A 19,656-nucleotide genomic window follows, 5' to 3' on the forward strand; every position below is an offset into this window, starting at 1 on the left:
ATGAGAACATTTTGTGGTTGCAAGAACCTGCAAGCCTGCTCTGCCAGGAAGGAAGAAAGGAAGGAAGGAAGGGAGGGAGGGAGGGAGGGAGGGAAGGAAGGAAGGAAGGAAGGAAGGAAGGAAGGAAGGGAGGAAGGAAGACAGAACAGGAGCCTATAGCAGAAGAAGGGAAATTAAAATGTTTGCAAAGGTCTTTAAAGTTCAATTTTCCAGTGTTTGTATGGGGGACAAATGACAATACCCACTTCAAGTACCATCAATGGTTGCACAGTTACCAGAAATGTGTATTGCCACTGCGGAATGCTAGACAGATATATAAAAGAGGGAGCTACTTGCAGAGAACGTTAAGATATTATTAAGGAGAAATTCAGCAATTTGTATTCACAACACACACCCAACGCATATAGCTATTTCAATATTTATTATATCTTTATAGAATAGTAAAATAAATACAAACAGTGGCTTTCAATGGTAGCAATATATAAAATGCTTAAGATATCTTCAAAACACACAAACATGCTTTTTCTTGGCTTCTGAATAGCCGAGAAGAGACAAGACTCACCTAACATATCCATGGAGGTCAAAATGCTACTTCCTCTAACTGCAGTGGCAAAGAGCAACTTTACAGAGTATTGCGGGACAACCATACTTTAAACTTTCAAGACACTGTATCAGTAGTTTCACACATACCTGTTAGAGAGCCACACTTTAAAACTATAGACATTGCCTGGTTATTCAAAGTTATCAAAAATATTCAAGTAAGGGGTAAGCACATGACCAGCTCTAACTAAAACCAACATACAATTGGCATATTTTGGTATCTGTTTTGTAATAAAATATATCATTCATTTTATCCACCATTCCCACAAACACAGGAAGGCAGATCTCAGGGCCACAGTGAGGGCAAGAGTGTTACATGGAGACACTAGGCAAAAATGCTAACAACTAGGATTTGTAAAATGAGGATGGAATGAACTTTGGTTTACTCAAAACTCCTCTTGTTGGGCTTAAAACCTCATAGATCTTCAAACAGAAGAAAATGTTAGGAAGCACACGTTCCCACAGGAACAAAAATATCCCAGGTTAACAGCCTCATGGAAGATGAAAGAAAGGATTGTGTTGAGTTTGAAGATATGAGTTCCACCTCCGGATGTGCATGTGCACACACAGACACACCTGACCAAGGGCCCTTTATACGAATTCAGATATGTAAGCCATGGACACACACACACACACACACACACACACACACACACACACACACGCCCCTGACAAAGCACCCTTTATACACATACAGACATGTAAGCCACAACAAGTTTGCTTTGCTTCCAGAGGGAAAAGCCAATCACTTTGAAGAACAACACAGTGGTCAGAGAAGGGAAATCCTTCTTGGCAGCTTTCTAAAACATTAATTGAAATGTAAATGTTAGGAGCCAGTGAAAAACAGTACAAGACTCCACCTATCCATCACAGAACAGCAGCACACTGACAGTGAAAGCGGATCAAATCAGACACCACTAAAAGGGTCACCTCTGGAGAGGCTCATGATGAGGTATTTATTAAATACGGCTTTTACGATACAGGAGATCTCAAGAGATACTCTGTCTTTGTAATGTTTTATAAAAACAAAGTTTTTATACACACACAAAGTTTTAAACTCAGGCAAACAAAACCTAGCCCTTTGAAATGTATACTTAAGTAGTCGGAACCTAACGCATGCTTGCATTATGGACTGTTCTTAGGCTGTGGACCTGTATCTGACATCACACATATAACCCCTGATCCTTAAACCCAGCTCCAGTACCAAAAGGCATGTTGCAGCCTGGCTCTGATACACCCCATGTCCTTCAGGAGTGAAGAGCTCCTGCAAGGAAGAGGAATGACACTTGGAGAACAGAGAGGAACCGTCTGTGCACCTTGCACGGTTAGACCCCTCTTCAATCCTGTCACCAGATCTTAGAACTTGGGGCCAGGTGGAGACTAAAGGCTGGTGGCTAACCAGTTAGCTAAGGTCACTTTCCCTGGAGGAGCGAACAAGGCTGGAGAAAAGTCCCAGAGAGCTGAGAAGCTGAGGCTGTCACCTGCCCCAGTCTCCTGCTCAAGGGAGTGATACTGACTGGCCTGGGAGGGAATTCAAGTGTGTCCAGGGTACACAGCAGGGATGGACTTCCTTTCTGCCACCATGATGGCCTCTCTACATTCCTGTCAGCTGTTCTAAGCCTTAGCATCTGAAGCTTCCTGTCCATTTGAAAAAAAAAAAGCAGTCAGGTTTCATTTTAAGTCACAGTGGCATTGGGAGGGTATTTGGAAAGGCTTCCAAAGAACTCTCAGTTTTACTCTAAAACACAACACACACACACACACACACACACACACACACACACACACACACACACACACACACCCTTTTTAAAAATAATACAAAAGTCTAAACAAAAACAAAATAAATAAAAGTCTCCCCTCTCTGATCTTGAGAGGCTGAGCAGCTTGAGACGTTAGTGTTTTGGTGGAGCCCACAGCGAGCCACCACTCCCTGTGGGGTCAGGCTGGGGGTCAGCCTGCTTGGCTAAGTCACCAAAAGCCATTTCCACTCAAACCCCGGGTTGTAGGGTCGTCAGAGTTATGTGCTGAGGAGTTGCAGGCAGCATCTTCATGCTAAAGCCGGCTGGCTCCGAACATCCCGTTGAGCTTCTGTTAGTTTCTGGATAAGATAACGCTTGTCACGACTCTCCTAAAAAGACAAACAGGTTCAAAGAGCATCTCAGATGTTAGGACTGTACAAAGCTATTTCTAGCTAGTGAGTACTCTTTAGATCACCACAGTGTCTTCCAGTCTAGCCTGTCTCCTTCCCCGAAGTCCCAATCATAGCCCCTTGTCCACACAAATAGCTGGAGATCTAGAAATGTACATGGGGCTGAGGATGTGTCTCAGGGCCCAGCCTGCACACAGTCCTGGGTTCCATCCCCATCACTGCATAAATTAAGTGTGGTGGCCCATGCCCGTAACCCCAACCCTCAGGAAGTGAATGTAGGAAGATCAGAAGTTCAAGGCCATCCTTGAATATATATTGTATTTGAGGACAGCCTGGGCTACAAAGAACTAGTCTCAGATAGACAAACATCGTCTATCTCAAATACTCAATAAAACCCAAACCTGTCAGATCTGCCAAGCAATTTAGTGATTTGTGGCTAGTGTTAAAGAATTATCCTGCCTCTAACCTCATCCCTCACAGCCCTCCAAACGCACACATTCTCTCGTCTCCCCAAAGTGCCGGGCTAATTCCCCCACTGGCCCTCCCACCCCTAATCAGGACCTCGAATAACTGGCTATTGCCCTAATTCACATCTTACTTATTGTCACTGCCTTCAACAGGTCTTCCCCAGCCACTGGCTGCAGTAACCTGGGTCTTCCATCACCCCATACACCTTGCTTTTATGATTTACATAAACATTAGTTTTCAGAATTTACTGTATATATGTGCCCTTGTATGTGTGTGCATGTTCGTGTGTGTGTGTGTGTGTGTGTGTGTGTGTTGACATGTGTACATGTATGTGGACATTCATGTGGCAGCCAGAGGTCAAGCTCAAGTATCATTTTTCAAATGGGGGTTGGGAGGTAAGGGTGGTATTTGTTTTAATTTTTTTTAGATTTGATTATTTTATTTTATGTGGATCAGTGCTTTTCTGAATGTATACATGTGCACCATATACACACCTGGTGCCTTCGGAGGTCACAACAGGGTGTGAGATCACCTGGAACTAGAATTATGGCTGATTGGAAGCCACCATCTATATTATATATTGCTAAGAATTGAACTCAGGTTCTACACAAGAGTAACAAATGCTCTTAACCACTGAGCCTTCTCCCCACTCCCTGGTCCACCATTTTTTGAGACAGTTTCTTAATTAGACTTGCAACTTGCTGGGAATTTAGCCTGCTGGCCAGTCAGTTCTTAGATCCACCTGATTTTGCTTCCCCATTGCTGGGTCTATAGAATGCAGGCCATGATGCCTGGCCTTTTCCGTGGATGCTGGGGTTGACCCCAGGGTCCTCATGCCTGGGCAGCAGCACTTCACACTGATCTATCGCCCCATCCCAGAGTTAGCATCTCTAACTCTTTAGTACCTTGTCTTTCTGGTGTAGTGCTGGATGGACCAAGTGAATGACTGAAACTAAAGAGAGCTGTTCTATTTTTTCCCCTTTATTTGAAACAAGGTTTTGCTATCAAGTCAAGGCTGGTGTAGAACTCTCTATGTAGACCAGACATATGTAGAACTTGCAAGCCTCCTGCCTCAGCCTCCTGGGTGTGAGGGTCACAGGCCTGTGCCACCATGCCCTGAGTCTTTGTTTAATGGCCCTAAGCCATGACCCTTTGGCCTGTGCCTCCTTACCAGGGACAGCTGCTCTCGGAGCTGTGCCACCACCCGCTTGTGTGCTCCAGCCAGCGCAATGAAGTAGAACATGACCAGGCTGCAAGGCAAGACAGACAGGTCACCTGTATCATCAGAAGGTCACTAAAAAAATCACCTAGCACTCACAGGGAAGTTTGTATCATCTGAAGGCCAACAAAAACCACTCTAGGCCTCACATGGGAACCTGTATCATCTAAGGCCACTAAAAACCGCCCAACACTCACTGGTTCATCATGATACCCACAGGCCACACTAGAAACCAACACAGAACATTTAGTCTGAACTACATTTTCTTTTGCTAGGAAAAATAACTAAGCAAGCAAATTCTCATATCTCTGATGCAGACAGCCTGAGAAACAGTTGGAGCCAGGAGGTTCTGACTTATAAGTCTTTAACTTTCTATGCTAAATATGAAATTAATGATGCTCCCCTGACATGCACAATGACGGAGTAAGAAGAGGTACAGTCCAGAAAGTCAGCTCAGGGTGTCAGTAACTCACTATGAACGATCACTGGGCAAGTGCTCTGGCCTCAGTTTCCTCATCTGTGAGATGGGTACAGGAAAACCCGGTGACAACAAGGTTAGGACTAAAGGCCATCAACAGCTTCCTGTCTGCAACTCTGGGTCTCAGATGGGGACAAATTACCTTCAGGGACAGTTCCAAGTGGGATGGAGGGTGAGCCCTCACCCCTTTCCTGCCTTAATGTCCCCAGACAGGGCTGATAATATGAGGGCCAAATTGCCAAGACACCTAGAGATTCTCTAAGTCCCTCCAAGAAACAGCATCCAAGGAAAGCAAAGGCAGAGCAGATGCTCACCACCAGGGGCACTGAGCAAACCACTAACTCCACTGCTGTGGGAACACAGCTTTTGGGAGGTCCACATCAGTCAGCTGAGCATCCCTAATTCATTTTATTAATCTCAGCAAGGGATAGGATTCCGCTTTTCATGAGTTTTTTTTTTAAACCTGCTTCCTATAGTGGACTTCTACTGGACTAATGATATCATAGGATAAGAGTCATTTGTAAATTAAGGCTCAGAAGGCAGAAGGCACACTTAGTTGCAGTTAAATGTGGCTTAGATATGGCCGAGCCAGGGTTCAGTGCAAGCTGCTCTCTGGTGTTTCTCTGTTGCTCACTGATCCATTTCTCTCTCTCTCTCTCTCTCTCTCTCTCTCTCTCTCTCTCTCTCTCTCTCTCTCTCTCTCTCTCAAGTGTGAGGTTTAGGCAAACCACCAGAGATGTTAGGAAAAGGCCACGGTTATTTGTTTTTTATGAGCAGGACCTCGGGGTTCAGTTCACATGTGTAATCTGTGAATCTAGTCGGCATTCTGTTGGGACCTGGGTAAAACGTTAAGGTAACAGTTACCTGGTTCACCTGCCATTATAAGGAAACTTTCTCATATGTTTCTGCTGTCAAGATTACAAATTCTGTTATGTTCTGTGCCCTCAGAAGCCAATCACGATAGAAGTCAGTAGAACTGTTTTGTATAGTTACCCACAATAAGCTTGGATCCGAACCAACCAACCAACAGAAATTCCTGCACCTACGCGTAAGCTTTTATAGTACTTGTCTTTATAAGCTGCCCCTGGGATGGACTCCAACATAAGAAAGACACCTGCACCAATATAAGAAACTATTTGGAATAAGACTTCCATTTTGAGCAGTGGCCAAATAGAGTTTAAGTTCCCAAGACCTTCCTGGGGACTGACATCCTACTTGGCAGAAAGAGCCATGTACGTGGGTAACTGACATCTTAGTCGGCAAGTTAGGACATGAATGTTAGACAAGTCCTATCCTGCCTGGTAGACAAGTTAGGGCATGAATATTAGCTCAGCATCATGGTTCAATTCCCGAATCTGGACCAAGTCCCTAGTCGACCAGTCCTGGAGCATCTACTCAATAAACTATCCCTGTCTGACTGAGATCCGTGTCTGTGTGGTTTGTGAGGCAATTCCTGAACCCAACAATTCTAACACACAAATGCCATTTCCCAAGTAAGAGCTGTATGTCTCAGTGAGAAATACTGGCCTGGTCTGGCTGTCACTCACCAGATGATCATGAAGAAAGGCACTGCAAAGGCTTCTGATGTAACGCCATGGATCAGGGTCTGCAGTGAGCTGGGGAAGGTGCTCACGGTCTGGGGGATAACCTCCCAGGTGGTGTTGAAGTTGGTGAATGGGCCGCAGGCTTTTGAGGAAGGGATGCTGCCAGGACAGAGAGGGAGGAAGTTCAGCCCAGGAAGAGAGGTCTGCCTCTGCATGGCCAGCATGTTTATTTACAATAGCCTAAAGCAAACTTCCCCAGCCTAGAAGTTTCTGGGATATTATGTTTGAAAATGCTGAACCTGAAATTGCATCAAGTCTCTCGGTCTAACTTTCCATTTACAGGATTCAAGACAGAAAAGTAAGCTTGATGTCATGGAATAAAAACAATTAGACATGTATGTATCCTCCAGTCTCTTAATTCAAAGGCAGAGAAAGTGGCCTAGACTCCCCAGAGAATCAAAGACAACTAAAAAGATATGACAGCTGAGCGAATGTGGGAAGTGGGAAAGACTGTTACTTTAAAATAAACCTGGGAAGAAGACTGTGCTGGGGTAACTGAGAAATCTGAAGCTGGCAGAAATAAATGAGCAATCTGTTTCCTCCCTCTCTCATCCCTTCTCTCTGACTCTCTCTCTCCCCTCGTGTGTGTGTGTGTGTGTGTGTGTGTGTGTGTGTGTGTGTGTGTGTGTACACATGTGCATAGACACATGAGTGTATGAGAGTGCTTGCTTGTGCCTGGAGGCCAGAGGTCAACATCAGTATCTTCCTTCTTTTTTAAAGCAAGGCTTCTCAGTGAACACCAGACCTGGGTCTTACCCTTTAGACCAGTCTGGATGGCCAGTGAGTCCCTGGGATCTGCCCATCTCCATCTCCCCAGCTGTCTCTACCTGCTCCCAGCACTGGGAGGAAAAAGTGTCAAGATCAAATAAAACAAAGGAAAAAAACCCGATAGATATGGAGAAGCCGGCAGGAATGTATTGGTCTCTGAGGGCAGAACACTCTAGAAAAGCCCTGAAGAATTGCAAGTTCTTGAACATAACGAGATGCAAGTCACAAAACCGAGGACTGTTTTAGAAAATGAAGAAACGCCTCTTTCTTGACTCCATCTTCGAGGTTGCAGCAGCGGCGTCCGAGGGTAAGTAGCCAACATGCAGCTCTTTGTCCGCGCCCAGGAACTACACACCCTCGAGGTGACCAGCCAGGAGACGGTCGCCCAGATCAAAGCTCATGTGGCCTCACTGGAAGGCATTGCCCCGGAAGATCAAGTCGTGCTTCTGGCAGGCTCGCCACTGGAGGATGAGGCCACCCTAGGCCAGTGTGGTGTAGAGGCCCTGACCACTCTGGAGGTAGCCGGCCGCATGCTGGGAGGTAAAGTTCATGGTTCTCTGGCTCGTGCTGGGAAAGTGAGAGGTCAGACTCCCAAGGTGGCCAAACAGGAAAAGAGGAAGAAGAAGACTGGTCGGGCCAAGAGGCGAATGCAGTACAACTGACGCTTTGTCAATGTTGTGCCCACCTTTGGCAAGAAGAAGGGCCCCAATGCTAATTCCTAAGTCCTGTTGTGATCCTGCCACACTAATAAAGCTACTTTGCCCAGAAAAAAAAAAAAAGAAAATGAAGAAACACTTACCGAGCCATGCTGATTGTCAGAGGTATGATGGCCAAGCACAGCCCAATCAGCAACACCAGCAGGAAGAAGAAGTTAGAATTGGACGCTCTGAACTGCCGAGGGGACGGTCTGCAGGTGTAGAGAAGACTCAACTACAGAACAGAAGAGAAGGGGAAGAAAAATAACAGTCCTGAGGAGGGCCTCTGAGAGGGAACACGTTCACACACAGACAGTGCAACTGCAAAGTGTCTACCCCTGCTGGGGTATAGTGACACACAGAACAGGGTACAGTGTCACACAGATCAAAAGGAAGAATCCTCAGCCCAGATTCCAGTTGTGGGGAAATTCATGTTGATGACATATTAGGGAGAATGGACCAAAACCACAGCAACACCACAACTGTTGAGCAGACAGAATAATCCAGAAGGAATGTTGAAAGCCAACAGTGGGTACTCCTCAAAGTAGGTCTGTAAGATCTAATGTATGCAGCACTTTAAAAGGATGAGAGCCTGTTAAATCCCACACAATGGAAGGAAACTGCTAAATTTCAAGATCCTGTATAGCATAAACCTATTAAAGTTTTATTATTTTATTATTCAGAGGTATTTATAAAGTGGATCTACAAAGATCTATGCCAACCAGGGAGATATTTTGCTTGAACACACACATATAACCTTTCCTATGTGTTAAAAATATTTACACAGAGAGGAAAAGACTTGAAGGAAATATCAAGTAGAAAAGGAGGGAGAGAATTAGAAAGGCATACTATTTCCGATTTTTTAAACCTGCACTTCTGCAGAAAATGTGAAATGTTTCTGAGTTCCATAGGAACCAAAGAAACTTGTGAGCTTAGTTCTAGGGACGGTCAGCCTACAGGGCGGGCCTGGAGCCAGTGACTGCTGTACATACCTGCCTTTCATTACAGCTCACACACTAGCCAACCGGGATTTCCCTGTGTGTGTCCACACTCCTGCCTCCCACTCTGATGTCAGCTACTTGATGTTCCCAAATGATGATGGGAGAACACTAGCCTAAGGCCAAAGGCTCCCAGGATAAAGTCCAGCCCACTGCAAGGTCCTTCTCATAGGGGAGAGCCAATGCTCAGCCATCGTGGGCTACACCTGACTCCAACACTCAGGGAAACACGGCCACACTGTGTGATCAGGGGACAGTTAACCCCTGAGCCTTGGCATTCTCCTTCCTAAAACATCAGTGGCTATTCCAGGGCTGGGGGTAAGCACCAGGGGACAATCCACAGGAAGTGGGGCTACTGAGGGCACAGGCTCATAGCATTATTATCCCATTATTGTCACCATCATCATTATGAATTCTATTATTTCCATTTTTGAATGGCTAGGACTAGGTAATTAATAAATGTTAGGTTTGGGGTGGGCATGATATTTGCCTAACATGTATGCATGCTCATGCGCACATAAATAAAAATAAATCTTAGGCTTATTAACAAAAAATATAGCAAGGAAGGGGTGACAATTACAATTTTTTTTTTGGTTCTTTTTTTCGGAGCTGGGGACCGAACCCAGGGCCTTGCGCTTCCTAGGCAAGCGTTCTACCACTGAGCTACTACCCCAGCCCCGACAATTACAATTTACATGCTTGTTTTATTGCTTAATGAGCATGGGGGATAGTGAGACAGCTCTAGTTAGGAGCACGTATTGTTCTAGCAAAGGATCCAAATTCATTTCCCAGCACTGACCCCAGGCAGCTCACAACTGCCTGTAAATATTCATCTGAGAACCTAACCCCTTGAGGCATGAGTGTATATATACACACACATACACACACAAACACACATATACACACACACATATATACACACTCATACACACACATGCACACACATGCACACACAAACACACATATGCACACATACATACAGACATATGCACACAAACACACATACATACATACATACATACATACACACACATATGCACGCACATGCACACACACATACATATACCCGCACACACACACATACAAATAAACATGCAGAGAGAGAATTAAAAAATAAATCTTTACTCTCTCTCTCTCTCTCTCTCTCTCTCTCTCTCTCTTCCTCTCTTCCTCTCCTGGCTTGACACGATAAAATAAATAAATAAATAAATAAATAAATAAATAAATAAATAAATAAATAAATCAATCTTTAAAAAGATCTCCCTCTTCACTTAAAAACGAATGAGAATGACTTGCTTTTATAATAATGAACAAAGTAGTAAGTTCGGGCAAGCCAGTCACAGGCAAGGCTACTTCACTCACATAACACGTGGTTCTACCATGATGCCTGGGGACCATGAGCTGTGCCTGGGCCTCCACAAGTCACTGAGCTCTGAAAAGCTATGGATTGACTTCAAAATTACAAAGTAGAAATCAACAAATCCTTGGCTAAATGTCACTGAAATACACCACTGTTGTTTGATTGACAGCTCAGACTCACTGTCAGTTAGTCTATAAAAACTACATGGGAACAAAGCAATTCTTAAATGGGGCTTGAGAAGTTTGCTCTAAAAACAAAACAGAACCCTCCTGTAACCTTAGCACTTGGAAGGTGGAGGCAGGAAGATCAGGAATTTGAGACCAGTCAAAGATATACAGCAAGACCGTGTCTCAAAAAGGAAAAAAAAAAAGAGGTGAAAATTTGAATAAATTCTTATTAAGGAACTGTTACTACATGAAGCCCTGGGTTGGGGGGACATGTAACTATGTGTTTCAGGGGGTATAGAATGGCCTCCAAACACGTGAGTGCCCTAGATGGAAACCCCTGGCCTGGCATGCTGGGTTCCTGTCCACAGCACTGCAAAATCCAAGCTACAGAAAGACTGGTGCACAGTGTGAGCCCGGCGCCCTCTCCTCACCTCTTTCACGTAAAAGATGATAACGAATTTCAAGGTGGCGATGGCAGGGAGGAGTGGGGAGAAGAAGGCTCCAATCCAGCAGATGGTCTGCCCATACACGATGCCCAGGACATTGTCTGGGATGGCGAATTCCTGCTGCCCCCAGCACTGGATCAGCTTTGAGGAGGCACAGTAGGTCACCAGGAGCCTGGAAACAAACTAGACACATTCTTACTGGACTCTACAAGAGCCCTCTGAGGAGGCTAGAGACCACACCCACCAACCAAGGTCATTTCCATCAAGCTTGAGAGCGTTTGCCTGTGCGTGCATGCGCGCGCGCGCGCGCGTGTGTGTGTGTGTGTGCGTGTGTGTGTACATGCTTGTGCGTGCAGGTGTGTAGACGCATACAGAAAGCAGAGATTGGCATCAGATGTCTCCCTCAGCCATGCTCCATCTGATTTTTTGAGACAGGCTCTCTCACTGAGCAGGGAGCTTACTGTGGGCTGAAGTAGCCATTGAGCCCCAAAAGTGCCCACATCTCCACTTTGCTGGAGTGACAGGCAGAAGATGCCACTCCAGGCTTTACCTAGACACTGGAGGTCTCATTTCAGGTCCTCATGTTTGTATGGTCAGTGCTGTCCTGAGTCATTTCCTTGGCCCAATATTTCTTTACTTAAAAAAATGTTAATTTCATATATGTATGTATGTATTATGTATGTATGCACACAGGACACTTATGTACATACTTGGGATTTTGTTTTATTTTGTTTTTGAGATTGGGTTTCTCTGTGTTAACAACTCTGTTTATCCTGGAACTCACTCTGTAGACTAGGCTAGCCTTGAACTTAAGAGTCATACCCTACTCTACCTCCAGAGTGCTGGGGATTAAAGGTGTGCATCACCACGGCACCTCTGTATGTGTGTAGAGATGTGCAATAGCACACTATAGAGGTCAGAGGACAAGCTGTGGAAGTCAGTTCTCTCCTTCCACCACGTGGGTCCCAGGAGCAACCCCAGGTGGTGAGGGTGTGTGATCAGTGCCTTTACCCTCGGAGCATCTCGCTGGCCCTCAAACTCCTTTCTCTAATATCTAACTTTAGGGTTCTCTGGACTTCTAGCCCAGGCTGGACTAGGATTCAGGATGCCCCTGCCTCAGCCTCCTGAGGGTTATGACAGACTTGCGTGGTCACACCCTGGGTGCCTTGACTGTGGTAAGAAGACAGTTTCATTTAAGACTCCTGGAGGGACAATGACAACAACAGTAAGGGTGGCAATGGTTGACGGTCACTTTCTGTTGTGCTCTGTGCCCCAGGGTGTCTTCCCTGCTTTGGTCTATGGTATCTTGCTTATTCTTACAGAAAGGCTATAAGGTGACTCTGCTATCATCCTTTCCTGTCTCAGAAGAAACTCAGTGCCTTGTTACTCAGAAACAACATGTTCATAGTCACATGACCAGTAGGAAGGTCGTGTGAACCCCAATGCAGAAGCTGCATTGCCCTGGCAGGGCCTTGGCTGCATCAAGTGCAGGAAGTCAGACAGGAGGCCTTATGGGAGGTGGCACCATCTCCACCTGGGGTCCCAGGGCACCACCTAAAGATGTGGTGGCTGACGATGCTACTGTGTCAACAGCCCAGAACCATTTGAAAGTCAGATGTCAGTGGTTCCCCGGTGTTGGTGGAGTCACCCAGTGTGTGTGCAGAACAGGAGTGGGTCAAGAGCTTCCAGTCATAGAGTGGGGGCAGCAGGGACTGCCACACTTACTTCCTAGGGAAATCCACAAACAGTGTCACAGCCAGGATGATGATGAAGTCGAAGATCATCAGCTTGTACATTTCCTGTCCCACCTGAGTCTCCCAGCACTGAAACCAAGACATAGAGACACACTAAAAGACCCACTCCCAACAAAGGAAGCCAGCCTTCTGTAACCTCAGTTGTCCCCACATCCCTCTCCCAAGGGTATACAAGCCCTTGACTATGCCTGGCATGGGGCCAGATCTGCCTCTCAGCTGGGAGCCCAGTCTATGGCTCACCGGGTAGAGTTTCTGGTTATAGCCACAGAGTTCACATGTGCTGTCGCCACAGGATGTGATCTTGGAGCCCAGCGTGAACACCAGCACACAGATGGTGGCCAGCCGCATAAAGACACACCTGCAGGGAAGAGGGGAGGGGAAGAGAGGCATCAGAGCCGGCCTCGCTCTGGACCTGACACTGAGAAGCACAGGCACCTTCCTCGCAAGCAAACCTCAACCTAGGTGGAGTTTCTGCTGGAGATGATGAAAGAAAGCTCTGGAAGTGGGTGGTGGGGAACTGCCTCAGGGCCAATGAACTGCACACAGTAAATGGATCAAACGGTAACTTCCTGTTATACATATTTTATAGTAAGTTTTAAAATGCTTATTTTTTTATTATTTCTGTGTATTTGCATGTGTTTGTGTGTGGATATGTGCACAGAGGTCAGAAGGAGACATGAACCCCTTAGAACTGAGATTACAGGCTGTTATAAGCCACCTGATGTGGGTGCCAGAACCTAAACTCAGGTCCTTTGCAAGAGCTCCTAACCACTGAGCCATCTCCTGAGCCCCTACAAGTTCTAAGGCAGGAAAACTCAAAGCATGGTGTTACAGAAAAGGGGAGAGGAGGGGGGCAGGGAGGGAGGGAGTGAGGGGAAGGGGGAGAGAGAGGGGGGGTGGGGAGGGGGAGAGAGAGAAAGGAAGGGGAGGGGAGGGGGAGGGAGAGAGAGAGTGTGTGTGTGTATGTGTCTGTCTGTCTGTCTGTCTATCCCTGTGTTTTCGAAATACAAAGATTTTATTGTGCATTTACTTACTTAAAAAGAAAAAGTCATGAACACAGTCCAGAGTGGTGACTCAGGCCTGTAAATCCTGGCACTTAGGCGGCTGAGACAGAGATAGCTGGAGAATCCAGAGTTGAGGCCGTCAAGGTCACAGTAAAGATTGCTAACAGCCACTGTATTTCACAGCAACAGTTCCCTCAGCCACACATAAAGCTATCCAGGATAAAAGATAAATCCCTTAGCCTTGTCTCTGTCCCGGCTTGTTTTATGTCATATCGACACAAGCTGAAGTCATCTAAGAGGTGGGAGCCTTAATTAAGAAAATGACTTTATAAGACTGGGATGTAAGGCATTTTCTTCTCTTCTTGCTCTTTCTTTTTTTCTTTTCTTTTCTTTTTTTTTTTTTTGGTGGTGGGGTTTCCAGGCAGGGTTTCTCTTTGTATCCCTGGCTAGTCTTGAACTCAGAGATCTGCCTGCCTCTGCCTCCTAAGTGCTGAGATTAAAGGTGTGGGCCACCACCACTTGTTAGTATTTCCTTAATTAGTGTTTGACAGGGAGGACCCCATTGTGGGTAGGGCTACCCCTGGGTTGGTGGTACTGTGCTCTGTAAGAAATCAGGCTGAGTGAGCCATGGGGCACAAGACAGTAAGCAGCGCCTCTCCACGGCCCATGTACTAGCTCCTGCCTCCAGGTTCCCATTCTGATTGGTTCCTGTCCTGACTTCCTTCATTGATGAACAGTGATAATCTATCACCAAAGTGTAAGCCAAGTAAATGAAGCCTGTTCTCCCCAAGCTAGCACTTCATTCCAGCAATAGAAACCCCAACTAAGATAGTCTCAAAAGGTGGGGGATAAAACTCAATTTCACATATTTGAGAAATAGGAAAAAAATTATCCTATTCAAACATAAGCACTCAGTCATTTCTACTCATTGGTGTGGACTCTCTGAACTCTGCCTAATACTATTATTCTGCCATTTTTAGAACAGTATGTCCTTCGAAGGCCCCATCCTATGTGTTCAGTTAATACAGAATCAAAGGTACAATATTAACAGGAGACTTTGAAGTCTAAGGCCCTTCACTGCATACACAAACATTTATCCATGGGCTCATCAAAGGAAGGATGATTGTCAGCAATCATAGCAGGAAAATATGCCACAATCTATTAGCAATGTCTGCTATGAGCAAGCAATGATCTACCTGGCACGCATGCTGCTAGGCATTACCTAAGAATGGTCAGGCGGATCTCAAAGCCTGGTGAGTAATCCTCGTAGTGGATGATCTTGGCAAAGATGATTGGGGTAATGAAATTGGCCAGGGTAATCACAATGGATGGAAGGTACAATATCAACAGGTTCTCCCCAAAGACCATCTTGTCAATTTCCTGGAAAGATAACACAATGCACTGGTCGTCATATGTGGGACAGCGACGCTGAAGACTTGAACTAAGGAGAATTCAACTATGCAAGCTGAGCGAACAGACAAGACATGTTTATCATCCAAGTGTGGCTGGGAAACACAGGCTTTAGATGCTTAGATCCTCCCTTAGAGGCATCTATGTAGAGACCTAGCGCCATGAAGACTAGTGAGTGCTACTGGACACGTTACTGAAGGAGTTTCTGTGCGTGCTGTGTAAGTGACCAATGTGAGGCGCTTTCAAGGATGTTGTAATGATTGGCTGGTAATGGCAATTCCCTCCTTTCTTTACAGTAGCAGATCACTTGGCCACATAGATAGTGTGAAAGGCAAGTTTCTTAGCTTTCCTGGAAACCAGGTTCAACTGTAACTAAATTCTAGCTGAGGCCGTAGAGCAGCCTCAAACTCCACATCTCATCCTTGAGGAGATGGGTCTGCCCCAGTATATGGGTATCTGTGTCATATGAGTGTCTAAAGTCTAATCATTTACAGTTACTAGGCCAATTTAGACCGTTTGGTGTTTTTGTTTTTCAAGACAGGATTTCTCTGTGAAGCCTTGGCTCTCCTGCAACTCACTTTGTGAGACACATTTGCCTCCCAAGTGCTAGGACTAAAGGCAGGAGCCACGCCCCAACCCCCTCAGCTTAGATTCTTTAGTATATATCTAAAAAAAAAAAAAACTTACTATGAAGTTCTGTCTGAGTATCATAAGTGCTGGAATTACAGGTTAGCACAACCACACTTGTTTCAACATGGATTTAAAAAAAAAAAATCACTGAGTCTGGAGAAAGGGCTGAGGAGTTAAGAGTGTGTACTGCTTTTGCAGTATGCCTGGATTCAGTCTCGAGCATCCACAGTCAATTGAGTCTCGAACTTCAGCGGATCTCTGATCTCCCTAGGCACAAGCACCCATGTATACAACGCCCACCAGAGTGAAAGACCAACTGACTCTCGTGTCACACTCACTTTTTTCATGTGTTCTTGCGAGAAGGTAGTTGCTAGGTAGATGGCATAAAAGCAGGCTGCTAGCACGGCCAGCACGATACAGTTCAAAAACAGCCTCAAAGAGTAAATGCGGATGGTTTCTTCTGAGGTCCTTTCTGCTATTTTCTGCCGTATTCTCTCTTCCTCCAGATCTGCCTGAGGACCAAAGAAAACTCCTTTGTGAGCAGTGGGAAGGGTATTTGGAACATAACTCTGCATATCTCTCTTAAATATTCATATGGCCCAAGATATCTTCCCAGACTAAGCCCCACCAGTTTTTATGTCTAAGGCTTAGGACAGTGATTAGCAACCTTCCTAATGCTGTGACCCTTTAATACAGTTTCTCATGTTGTGATGCCCCCCAACCATTAATTACTGTCATTGCTACTTTGTAACTGTGATTTTGCTACTGTTATGAATGGTAACGTAAATATCTGTGTCTTCCGTTTCTTAGATGACCCCTGTGAAAGGGTCATTTGATCCCCAAACAGGGGGTCACAACCCACAGGCTGAGAACCATTGGCTTATGGTGAGGCAGAATCTTCTGCTGGAGACTGCATTTGCCTTGTAATAAATGTGTAAGCTGAGTCAGCATTTATAATGGTGTGTGTATGTGTGCACATGCAGACTCTGTAGTATTTCTTTATATAGGATGTAAGTGGTTACCATTATTGTTTTAATTTTGTTTATTAATTTCTCATTTATTTATCTGAGGTTCTGAGGATTGAACCTAGGGCCTCTACCTACATCTCCAACCCTTAACAAAGGTTTTGTTTTTGAGATTGCCTTATTAAGTTGCTCAGAACAGATTCAGAGTTTAGCGCTTCTGCCTCCACCTTTCAAGAAGCTAGGATTATGGGTGTGTCTTGCTATGTTTCTTTGTTTTTAATCTAATCTGGAGGTCTCTGCTTTTAACAGGAAAATTTGATCCATTCATATTTAGTGTAATATTAATAATAAACAGATACAATCCCACCCACCTTCATTAAGCTTTATATTCCCCCCCCCCAACCCTTTTCTGGGTTGACCAACATGCTCTTCATTTCTCTTTCTCTATTCATGTGGAAATTTCCCTGTTATCTTTCAACTTCTCTCTAATCCATTATCATCATAGCATTCTCTTCATGTTTCTACTACAAACAATGTTTATGGCAGCTATGACCAGGTAGGATATTAGTAAGATAGTAGGGGTGGGGGTAAGAAATCATCTTGCTCTGGCTGCATATGTGTCCCACCTCCCTTCCCAGTCCCAAGTCACTGGCACCCATGCTTGGGTTAAAGGTGATCAGCCCAATAAGCTGTTTGCTATAAAGAGCTCTTAAAAACTGCAACAGGGAAGTGTGTTGAGACAGCCTGGGCCCTGCAATCCCATGAAACCTGTAAACAGCCTCCCCAGATCCAACCCAGCCAGTGAGGCGCCTCCCCAGGGCAACCCAGCAGCACTCACTCGGAGCTCATACCGCAAGCTGCTGTGTTTCAGCTCGGCCATGCTGCGGTTGGTGATGCAGAAGTCCCAGCCAGCGAAGATCTTATTACAGTAACTCTGAAAGTGCTCCTCGCTCCGAATCAGGTTGATCTTGAACCCTTCCACCGACCTGACCCCGAAATAAAAGCAACATTCTGACAACAGCAGCAAACTACGGGCTGCTGAACTGGTCTCATTTAAGGTCTACAGAATCGGACCTAAGTCCATTCCTGGCTCGCGGTGACACGGTCAGGTGTGTTCTGAATCCATACGGCAGCTGAGCAGGTATCTCACTGAGGAAAACCACTGTCTTTTATCCATTTAATAACTTCTTTTTTAAAAGACACGTTTATTTTATGTGTATGGGTGCTTTGCCTACATGTTTACCTTGTGTACATCTAGGACCTGTGGAGGCCAGAAGAGGGCATCAGGATTGGGGCTGTAAATGCTCACGAGCCACCATGTGGGTGCTGAGAATCAAACCAACTCCAGTCCCCTGGAAGAGCAGCAGTGTTCATTCACCACTGAGCCATCTCTTCAGCACCTCCACTCATTAACTTCCTTTTTCAAAATTAATTTCTTTATATTTGTTTATTTTACCTTACTTTTTTTTTTTTTGCTAGGATGCTGAAAATTGAACCCAAAGCCTCTCCCAGGCTGGGTCAATCTTTGAGCTAGACTACCAGCTCCCCTCCCCTTAGAAAATTTTATTTTGAAACATTTGTTGAGGTGTCCCAGTTGGCTCTCAAGTTTGTGATCCCCCTGCCTCAGCCTCTTGAGTAGTTAACAGGTGTGTATTAGCATGCACGATGCATAGCCCAAAGTTGTAACTCAGTAATGTCTCTTGTGCTACTCACAAATACAGCTTCTATCGTGTTCTGGCTTTTGTTTACTGAGACAATTAAGAACAGTATTTAGAATCCCTCTTGGGGATTGCTCTCTCAGGACAGAGCCACCAGGGACAGGCCTTGGTGGCCTATGACCTGACAGACAAACTTGTCACAAGTTTGGCAAATACCTGAGATAGTGTAAAGCAAGAACGGTTTATTTGTTTCAGTATTCCAGACATTTCTATCCACGGTTGGCTGGTTCCCCTGCTGGACCTGAAGTGATGGGAGGGTGTTATGGAAATTGGGCATGGTAGAAAGAGAGAGACAGAGAGTTAGGGAGAGAGGTAAAGGGGGAAAGGGGGAGAGGGGGAGAGGGGGGAGACAGGGGGAGAGGGAGAGAGGGAAGTACCACATGATGTCCGGGAAGCAGAGAAAAGAGAGAAGGAATGCAGACAGAGTATTTCACCTGCTTCCTCCAACCAGGCCCAGCTCCTAAAAGCCCACTTCTCTGTGAACTCCATTTATGAGATTAGTACCTCCCGACACATTCACCTCCAAACAACGCCACCATCTGGGGATCAGCCTGCACAACCCTTACCAGGGGCTGGGCATACACTAATAGGGGCTCAACACCATCCCTGGCCCTGACCGAAATGGAAAGGTCAGGGTTAGGTATGAGTGGATAGGGCCAGCAGCACTTTGATAGATTTCTGTGCCTGTGACCCAAGCACACTTAGCTGCAGGCTGATAGAAACTGATGTCTTATCTCCCACCACTGCAAGGTCCCTGCCATCACACAAACACTCAGAGCAGAGAAAGCCCTTGCTTTTGACTCTGTTCCTAAGCTACGGCTGTGTCCTTCTCAGGGTAGTCTCTCCCCTTCCTCGACTCTCTGTGCACTCAATTCCCCAATGGTCCAATTAACCATTGGTTTTCTGCCATTTGCAAGCCAATAGAGACCTAGTTAATAGAACACTCCCCAACCAGAAGAAAGCCAGTCAGGAAGGGGGATCTGAAAGAGGCATTTAGCACACTGACCTGCAGGCTGCTGCTCCAGATGCCAGCTCCTGACCTCTACTTCCTCCAAGTCCGGGCTACAGAACATTCAATCTCTTCCCCCAAAGCCGTGGGCTATGCTCAACTTTCAGGCCCTGACTTCCAGAATCCAGAGCAGTCAGAGGCTGCAGCCAGAAAGAGTTCCACTAATCTGAGATGGCCCCACAGGCTCAAGTGGGTGGGGGTTGTGGAACCT

At 45.7% G+C, this 19,656-nt stretch overlaps 1 protein-coding gene and 1 pseudogene across 2 annotated transcripts in view; one reads left to right on the plus strand and one right to left on the minus strand.

The window, feature by feature from the left end:
* Nucleotides 1-404: 404 nt before the first annotated feature.
* Nucleotides 405-19,656, minus strand: part of Tmc7 (transmembrane channel-like 7) — a 52,236-nt gene continuing 32,984 nt past the window's right edge. Inside the window, 10 exon segments of the mRNA NM_001191950.2 lie at nucleotides 405-2,731; nucleotides 4,392-4,470; nucleotides 6,465-6,620; nucleotides 8,089-8,219; nucleotides 10,941-11,127; nucleotides 12,681-12,778; nucleotides 12,950-13,067; nucleotides 14,936-15,093; nucleotides 16,092-16,265; nucleotides 17,557-17,704. Of these exon segments, the coding sequence (NP_001178879.1) occupies nucleotides 2,651-2,731; nucleotides 4,392-4,470; nucleotides 6,465-6,620; nucleotides 8,089-8,219; nucleotides 10,941-11,127; nucleotides 12,681-12,778; nucleotides 12,950-13,067; nucleotides 14,936-15,093; nucleotides 16,092-16,265; nucleotides 17,557-17,704 (1,330 nt within the window). The 3' untranslated portion in view covers nucleotides 405-2,650.
* On the plus strand, nucleotides 7,560-8,073 carry LOC102550534 (ubiquitin-like protein FUBI-like; annotated as a pseudogene). Its single transcript, XR_015652421.1, has one exon. The product of XR_015652421.1 is annotated as a ubiquitin-like protein FUBI-like (transcript).

The sequence above is a fragment of the Rattus norvegicus genome, chromosome 1 (genome assembly GCF_021556685.1).
Source record: "Rattus norvegicus strain SHRSP/BbbUtx chromosome 1, alternate assembly SHRSP_T2T, whole genome shotgun sequence".
Lineage (NCBI taxonomy): Eukaryota > Metazoa > Chordata > Mammalia > Rodentia > Muridae > Rattus > Rattus norvegicus.